The sequence below is a fragment of the Gekko japonicus genome, unplaced genomic scaffold (assembly GCF_001447785.1).
Source record: "Gekko japonicus isolate JY-2015 unplaced genomic scaffold, Gekko_japonicus_V1.1 scaffold288, whole genome shotgun sequence".
NCBI lineage: Eukaryota > Metazoa > Chordata > Lepidosauria > Squamata > Gekkonidae > Gekko > Gekko japonicus.
Genome location: NW_015173682.1, coordinates 184,765 through 194,599, shown reverse-complemented (window position 1 = coordinate 194,599; position 9,835 = coordinate 184,765). Strand labels below are relative to the sequence as shown.

Below are 9,835 nucleotides of genomic sequence, written 5' to 3'. Positions count from 1 at the left end.
GCCCAAAGCAACAGCAATCAAAAAAGGTTTGTATTGGTAAAACACCTCAAGTCTTGAGATCTGTAAGTGTAGTTTAAATGAAATTTAGAAAACAGAACCATTGATGACAACACAAAATAAACCTGTCAAAGTAGATGTACAGAAATTGAATGGATTGCTATTATTTATTTATTAAGAGTATTTCTATGTTGCTTCTTCAGAACCCTACTAGAAGTAGCTTACAATTAAAACAACATAATAGTAAAAACACGCCATTGGACACCATAGAAACTATCCATAAAACAGAAGTAGACCATTTAAAAACTGTTAACATAACCCCCCTAATTAATCACTAAAATTGTCTAATGCAGAAAAGCTATAGTGATGTCAGGCCACAAAATAAAACCAGGAGTCTACATCCAAGAAAAAGCCACTATAAATTTGTGTTAAACTGACCTGCCCCTTGCTACTGCTTCAAATTGTATTACTGCCCCTTTCCCCATTTCTTGAAGTCCTTTGTTACACTCTGATTTCCTGACATACCTATTTTGAGCACTTCCCTCAATGCCCTTTTTGTCACGTGTATGTTCTTCTATACCTCATCCTTATTCATACACATTTAAAAGAACTTTCACTTTAGTTCACCATTCTGCATATGTCTCATCTTTTTCTAGGAAAATATGGAAATCTGTCTGGTCCAAGTACCAGCTGTTATATCCTTATATAGCATCTTGACATGGTAAATTATATTTACAATTCCTTTTTTAAAAAAAATAATAATAATCTTGTAACTTTCACTTCTTGGGACAAACATAATTTATATGAAACACCTTAAAACAAGCAAGTAAAACTTCCAAAAGACAGTTCACTTACCTGTTTTTCTGGGACACTTTGCCCTAAGAATGTTATTAATATGACCAGAGTCCCATGACACACAGTGATTTTTGTTCCATAAACACCTTAATCCAGGTCCAGCATTTTTACAAAGCTCTTCATCTCTGAATGCTTCACAGTTGGGAGGTTTGTACACAAGGATGTCATTTAGCAGAACACTTGAAAAACCTCCAAATATATACATAGACCTATTGAGCCAAATAAAATGAACATGTATGACACTTGGAGAAATGAAAGGCATTATTAAAAACCATGACCTTTATTTAACCATTCCCCCTTTTACATGTTACCCATCATAAATCCATGGGTAATGAAACTATGATAAATATATGCCAATACACCAGAATTGAGCACTCTGGAGTTCCATTGATTTCAGTTCAAATACTGGAAGCAATATGAAACATTTCAGCTGAAGTGCTTAACTTTGATAGGAGGGTACCCAAATTATGTTAAATAAAACCATAGTATCTTTACTTTTAAATGAGGTAATTTCCATGCTTCCCTTTAGACAACACAATATTATTTGTTTTTTTAAAAACTCTTATCTTAAAAGTTGGTGTGTTTGCATACCTATTTAACAGTCAAGACAGAAAAGAACCATCCACTCATTATCTTGCACTGTATTCACTGCTTTCACAAGCAACTAAATTAGGACAGGGAACTATCATGATATGCCTACCCAAGACCAATTTTGCGGTGCACAAAGGGAATACATCTCAAACCTATTATTACTCTTGTCAATGATGCATATCCCAATTGCATATTTAAATATTATGACAATATCCCACTACTATTACTACCATAGATGTACTGTATAGATTGAGTGACTATTTCAAGTTACTTCTAATATTCTTATGGGTGCTAATCATTTGCATTTCACCCTTTTCTTGCTGATCTTAGTGTGACAGTACATGGGTTCTTCCTTTTAACTTTGACTTCACAAAATTCCTTTAAAAGTAGGTTAGGAAACAGTGACAGGGTCACCCAGTGAGTTTTATGGATGAAGAAGAAAATCAATTCTGTGTGTCCCTGCTTATTGGTTACACAGCACACATTTTTGTAAACCAGGATTTCCAGACACTAACAAACACAAATAAAAATAAAACTGTACATTCATGAGAATCTTTCAGCACACTTTTCTCCTTTTGACATATATTTTGAAATGTGTATTTTGAAACGTGTATTTTACCCATTGCTGACAATTGCTGAGTGACCAAATCTGTTTACATCACGATGAAGATTAGGTTTGGGAAGAATTTTCCATTCATCACAAGCTAGTAAAACAAAAGAAAAGAACAGAATGTCCTATCATTCTGGAGAATTTATCATAAACAATTAGTGTAAATCTGACATTTTTGAAAAGCAAAGCCATATGGACTATAATGAAATGCATAACATATGTAATACCCTTTCTAAATCCCAAAGCTTGCTAATAATTCAGCAAATACTTAAAAATCTCATTTCAGTTCTTAATGATAAATTATATTTTTGAAATATCAAGGAGAACTAATATATTTCATTTTAAAATTACTAAATTTTGGTCAGCTATTAAGAGAACTGTAACCCTGGCAACAGAAAAACCATATGAAGAAGATAACATCATTAAAAAAGACAGACAGTTCATTGTGATTATTCCTTTAGAACAGAAGCATTTTATTATTTTATTATTATCATTACTATCCTACAAAAAACCCTTTAAAACAAATCTGATAGGCCAGACATGTCATGCACCTTTCAGGTTGGTAACATTTATACTTTAATATTATAATGTGTATTACAGCAAGACAGGGGGAACCATATGACATGAATTGAGCTTAAATTATCTAAAGATAATTGCATGATTACTTGAAAAGATGATCTATTTTCAAGCATGTCATAAGGACATACCAGTTCCAAGAATCAATTATGATAGCTAAGTTGCTGTACTGGTATACTGTCAGTGCAGTCCTAAGCAAGTATACTCAAAGCCCTGCTGAAGTCTATTTAATTGGGTTTACTCCCAGAAAAGCTTGTTTTAAATAAAGAAAAAATTTAATCACTAAAAGAAAAGCCACTCAGGCCCAGACATCCATAGCACCTTTTACCAGGCTTACTACTTTCTCCTCTCCTCCGTTTTATTTTCACAACAACATGGTGTAGTGGTTTAAGTTTTGGACTAGGATCTAGGGAACCCAGGTTTGAATCCCCATTCTGCAGGAAAGCCTCCTGGGTGACTCTGGGTCAGTCACACACTGTCAGCCTAACCTACCTAACAGGGTTGTTGTGAGGACAAAACGGAGCAGAGCAGAATGACTTTGGGTCCCCATTGGGAAGAAAGACAGGATATAAATAAAGTAATTAAACAACGCTGTGAAGTAAATAAAGCTGACCATGTATGGCTGGCCCATGATCACTCAGCAAGCTTCCGTGGCAGAGTGGGAATTCGAATCTGAAACTCTCAGATCCTACTGTACTACTAGTCACTCACAAATGCAGCCGTGTGCTGCTGTTCATGTGACCTATGGTTTAGTCACAGAACAAAGGGAGATAAAGTATGTTGGGTAATTCTAATCAGCTGGGTACAATAACTTCTTGCATTCTTAGAGGAGACAACCTGAAAATGGAAACTGGTTTCAGTGCCAAGATGCCCCATATAGGATCGTCAATGATTTCTACTTTTTTTTTTAGTACCTCAAGATAGTTAGTCTCGCAATCCCAGCCCTGGCCCCGAGCCCTCTTTCTCCTTGGGACCAATCATTCATCCCCTTCCATTATCCAGTCTTCCCCTATTCCTAGCTGTAGCTCTCCTGGGCCACTTCCCCAGTCCCAGTCTGGCTGCCTAGAATTCTTTGATTTAATTGGATTGCCAGCTTCTCAATCCCAGCTGATGTCTTCACTTGTCTGTTGCTGTCGAGGCTGATCCTCATTCTCATGCCTCAACAAGGGAGACAGTGGCATTGGGTCCTTCAAGCCCACCGGCTCTTGTCCTCCCTCCTACGGCCCTGGACCAGGTAAGTAGGTCAGGACCTTGGTGGAGGAGGTCAAGTCCGGACATGTGCATGGCCGGACACACAGAAACACTCACCAGGAATATATGAACATGCTGAGTATTCTAAGGTTAAAGATATAATAAGAACATACAAGTATGTTACATGAAATAGTAGTAACTTCTAAGCATTTTGGATCTCTTTGCAGATTTTTAAAATAAAAGTTATTAAGGATGCCTTTACATTTAATTGCAAATATAACTGGTAATACAAATTAATTGTGATATAGAATACATACTTTGAATTTTGGTTTAAATGTTCACAAACATTTTTATTTTAGAGGAATCATACTTCTAACAACTGATGCTAATATATATTTGAATTCAACAGTGAACATTCTGGAAAACCATGTTACTTGATAAAATATATTGTGTTTCAATATGGTTTAAAACTAATTTTTCTAAATATTATAGCACCAGTTACATGAAAAAAATTATATACATCATATGGTAATTAAAGAGGGCTCACCAGTCTTTAGTCATATAGATGAAACTGCAAGAGTATTCAAGAAATTAAACTGAAAATCACAAGGGAAATTGACTTGCTCATGCCTCACTGTACCAACATTGTACTTTATAAGGTTAACCTAAACTTTAAAGCTTCAGTATATTTGTTCTTGAAATTCTCATCATTTAATGATATTAAAAATCTCAGTTCCTTCCTCTAAAAAGTTGCCAGCTCTTTCTGCCTAGGATAAAATCTTTAAAATAAGCATAATAAAATATAAAGCACATTACAAGTTTTATAATTTCTTTTACAGCAATACTGGATATAGAGGCACTGAATCCAAAAGCCATTGGCCTACTATGTACGAAGGAGCCCAAGGGGTCTCAAAGCTCATTAATCTCTACGTTAATGAAAAATCTTACTAAACTGAAAGTATAATGAACCTATACTAATTCAGAAGTCTTCAAAAATGCCTGATTCTTGTGTGGATTCATTCTAAGAAATGCTCTAGACATTTTCTAGAGTGTTGTACAACACTGTGACATCACTTCTGGCCTCAAAACACTAAGTGACATAGCAGTGTTGCACACCACTGACTTCCTCCTCCCCCCTTTTGTCCCTGGTGCTTCATGGAGCACCAACAGCAACACAGATCTGAAGGCCGTGAGCTTGCCTACCTTAGAGGACAACCTGGCAACCGTAGGTCTATACCATAATATGGCATGAATCTGCCTTTTCTCTATTCATATAAATATTTCCATTTTTGCTGAAGACTCCTTTTTATCATCTCTTGTCCTTATGAATCCTTTTCCTCATTTCCTTTTCATGAGTCCATGTTAATCTAGCACACACAATCTGTGATTTCTGCCAACATTACACCCCTCTCTCAAACACAGACTCCATGATCCTTACTTATTCTCTAGATCATGTTATTAGCCTGCCTTATGATTCTTCACCTAGAAATGAACAAGGACCTTTTAGCTATAAAGGATTCCATCCACACTCTTAATTAGACCCTTAGTAGATGGCCAAGTATGTGCCAAGAGTCTTGTGACTCATAATATTTGAACATCTTGGTCTAGTGAGTTAGGCAGCAAGAAGCAGCAAAGATTATTGGCAAGAATGTGCTTTCTTGAAAGCACAGTTTTAAAACACTTCAGAGAATTTCCATCACCAACAATAGTCCAACAATGGCTGTTGACCACAAGTGCCAGAAAAAAGAGGATAATATTAAATAAATGGGTGTTTCTCATAGTCCAATGTTCAGCAGCCCCAGATGGATTTACTTTTATTTTTTGGATTACAAGACCCTTACATAGAAAGGCATATTATTTATTGGAAAATAAAAGTGACAAACAATTATGAATTCAATTTCCATTTCAGGAACATTTTTTTCATTTGAACTATACAAACCAGACATATTTTATCACAACACCCTCCCAGCAAGATCTTTCAATTATGCTATAAATTCAAGAGTCTTCAAGATCCCATAATTCAGTGGATGGTCTCATACACAACTTACTGGAGCAACTAAGAAAATCTATGCGTACAGTGACCAGTTAAAAAAAAAAAGAATAAAAACCATATGCAGTATATATTTTAATTTCGGGACAGTGTTTCCCCCACTAAGAGAAGGGAGGGGGTTAACCTGAAGAAAAACCATTAAAATAATTATTAAAAGCCAAGTTTAAGATAAGGAATCCTTGCAGCCTCCAGATATAATAATTCCTTGCTTGCTTGAGTTATTTGTCAAACTGGCAGGTCTTTTCAACAGAGTGGGGGGGCCATGTTACAAATAGCCTTTCTTCTTATCTTCCCGGCCTTCTCAGTAACTGCTACACATTGAACAAAGCTCTGTGATAGAAAAATCATTTTGCTTAGCTTAAAATCCCAACTAGAGCTTTTTCTCTAAATCACATATTTATTCACATCAAGTGTAGCAATTTCAAAGCAGATATATATTTTAACACAAGATATAATATCATTTGTCTTCTGTGTAACCTGTTCCAACTTGCCCTTGCCTAGGGCAAACTGTGTGAACAGAGACAGTACAATACAATACAATGCTTATTTTGGCACCTATCCTAAATACAGAAATTTATAAGATAAAATATGCAGTATGTATACTACAGTTTCATTGATCAGTGACCCCAGGCATCTCCAGTCATTCAGTAATTCAGGTAATTGGAAGCGTCGTTTATATAATACTGGAATGGAACTGCACAAGACATATATATTAAATTCGGGTAACCATGATTCTGATAACTGGGCTTCACTGAAAGTTAAAAAAATACACTGAAAGATAATTTTAGCCTCTTTGTTTTACAGTCAGGTAACAGCATGCAGTATCTACTTGTTTGAGCTTCAGGACTCTGGATAGCAAGCCAACAAAATAAAATATCCTTGAAGTTTGACACAAGTATGGGAAACCTCTTTTCCAGTCTATCCCATGTCAAATAAATCCCTGTCTTTATTTTAGTCATAAAGGGTCCCTTTCACAGTGAAACATAAAGGCATATAATAAATTTTAATTACAGGTGAAACATTGGATGAACAACTTGCATATAAAAACAGGTTCTCCCCTGAACACTTAAAAAAACAATAGACAAACTTGGGTAGGTCAATGAACTGAAGTAATTATATTATTCTGATCTTGTGTTCCTAATGCTACAGCAATAAATAATTGCAGTTGAAGAGCACAGTAGAGCAACCATGATACATTTTAAGTATACACATATATAAAACGTAATCCACTGCAACTGCTACTTTATATTTTGTGAGATAGCCTATCCATAACCCACTCATGATTACAGACGTTTTTGTTCAAGTATAGACATTCTCCTCCCAACCATTTTCTTTTTAAATGGCACAATTCGTAAGGGCTTTTCAGTAATAATGACTTTCGCTATTGCAGCACAGAATTTAAAGTATTTGATTTCAAAATTGGTTTAGATATTATAAATCTAATTTCATATCAACAATTGAGACCCATCAGTTAAATCCACATGAAGATAAAGTCAATCATAAGAATATATCTAAAGTATCTTCCGGAAAGGAGAAACTGTAACATTAATTTCAGTGAATCTACTCTAACTGAATTTAAGTTAAGCATAACTTAATTTACTTAGTACTAGAGATTATTTCTTTTCCAAAACATTGGACACTTTGGCCCATTCTGACATTATGGTGGCCACCACTGTAGAAGATAATTTAGCCATTTAAAAATTGATGTGGTGCATGAAAGCTTATGCTACAATTAAGTTTGTTGGTCTTAAAGGTGCTACTGGGCTTCTTACTAGTTTGCAGCAACAAACTAACATGGCTAACTTCTCTGGGTCTGTGGTACACCAGGTGATCGTGTCATCCCCCCCCCTTTTAAGTGCCCAAACAGCCATGGAGAGGCTGCTTCAACACTTTAAAGGCACATGGTGGGAACAAGCCTGGTGCTACTGTGTAGCCAGCCCAATTAGGGTTGGGCCTTTGCGGCAATTTTGAAATTGTGAAATTCTCTTCTAAAATGGCATCAACAGCTGTAGGTTGGGCTGTGGTAGTTTGCTATTCATCTTGTTCTTATTAAGCACCTGCTTTGATAAGATTTGGAAGGCAACCTATACAAAAGCAGTCTGTGGATGGAGTTCACATATCTAAGTAGAACTTTCAGAATCAGGTGGTTTTCTCTCATCATTTTCTCTCATGCTGGTGATACCCATGAGTGATTAAAGGGAAGGAACTCTTAACAGTGAGTAATTTATTAATTAGGGAAGTAGGGTTAGGGCTTATGACAAGTACTTTGGCCACAAAATAACTTGCCTTGCATGGTGGAAAGGTTGTGGATATCGCATATGGTCTATATAACATGGTACAGGATTTCCAAGCTAGAATTTTCAGAAAACCAGCCTGTTCATACTCTGGTCCAGCTATTTAGCCAGAGCATCCCTCGTAAACAACAGTGACCCAGTAGAGTTTATATACCTGGACTTTCAAAAGGCTTTTGACAAGGTACCTCACCAAAGACTCCAGAGTAAACTTAGCAGTCATGGGAAAAGGGGACAGGTTCTGTTATGGATTTAAAAAATTGGTTAAAGGACAGGAAGCAAAGCATAAGGAATCAATGGATAGTTCTCACAATGGAGGGAAGTAAGCAATGGGGTCCCAGTGGGATGGTCCCACGAGGATGGGTATTGGGGCCAGTACCATTTAATTTATTCATGAATGATCTGGAACTAGGGGTAAGTAGTGTAGTGGCCAGATAACACAAACTTATTCAGGATAGTGAGAACCAAGGCTGACTGTGTAGAACTCCAATGAGGACCCCCAGAAACTGGGTGAATGGGCTAAATGAAGTTCCGTGTTGGTAAGTGTAAGGTGATCCACATTAGGACAATAGGACAACAAAATCCCAACTTCAAGTATAGGCTAATGGGGGTCTGAACTTGCTGAGACTGAGAGGTAAAAAGATCTTGGGATCATAGTGGATAGCTCAATGAAAGTTATCAGCCCACTGTGCTGCAGTAGTGAAAAAGGCAAACTCTATGTTAGGAATTATTAGGAAAGGGACTGATAATTAAATGGCTGATATTGTAAAGCCCCTGTATAGATCTATGGTGCGGCCTTATTTAGAACTGTTTACAGTTCTGATCACCGTATCTCAAAAAGGACATTGCAGAGTTGGGAAAAGTACAGAGAAGGGCAACCAAGATGATGAGGGTGTTGGAGCACCTTCCCTATGAGAAAAGGCAGAATAGTCTGGGACTTTCAGTTTAGAAAAGAGACGACTAAGGGGGGAATATGATAGAAATTTATAAAATTATGCATGGATGGAAAGAGTTGACAAAGAGAACTTTTTATCCCTCTCCCAAAATACTAGAACTCAAGGTCATCCAATGAAGCTGTGAAGCAAAAGTGCCTATGAAGGGTTAAGTGATGTAACAGTATGTTAGCCTTCTTCCTAGTGCAGCTGTTTTAAGTTTGTTATTGTTAAGGTGCTGATTCTAAGGACAGGCAGACCTGCCAATTAACTCTATTTGGAAAAACTGTTTTGACCGTAAAGTGGGAGCAGCTGATATTTGAAAAGGGAAAAAGAGTATATTTTGACACCTTAAAGGGGGGGAAATTTAGCCTAGGAGATTCTGGGAACTCCTGTATGTGGTTCGTATTTGCTGCCCATGGGGTGCTCCTTCCCAGTCCTGTGATCTTCTGGCATGCACGCACTGTGATGACATCATCCAGAAGTGCCATCATCACATTGGGCACACTGTGCAGGGACACTCTAGCACAGGGGTGGCCAAACTTGCTTAACGTAAGAGCCACATAGAATAAACGTCAGACGTTTGAGAGCCACATGACATGAACAAATATTACAGACATGTTGTTATTGAAAAACATGCAAATTTAATTTTATTAACATTAAATGAGACTGCCAAAAATAAAAACAAAAGGGATAAAAATAGATATTGATAATGATATTTATTTGCCCAATGATATTGGTA

The 9,835-nt window shown here is 36.7% G+C and overlaps 1 protein-coding gene across 1 annotated transcript in view; it reads right to left on the bottom strand.

Annotated features, from left to right (window-relative positions):
- Positions 1-9,835, bottom strand: part of LOC107120373 (attractin-like protein 1) — a 910,146-nt gene that overhangs the window by 737,012 nt on the left and 163,299 nt on the right. The window contains 2 exon segments of the mRNA XM_015423059.1: positions 853-1,061; positions 2,063-2,147. Of these exon segments, the coding sequence (XP_015278545.1) occupies positions 853-1,061; positions 2,063-2,147 (294 nt within the window).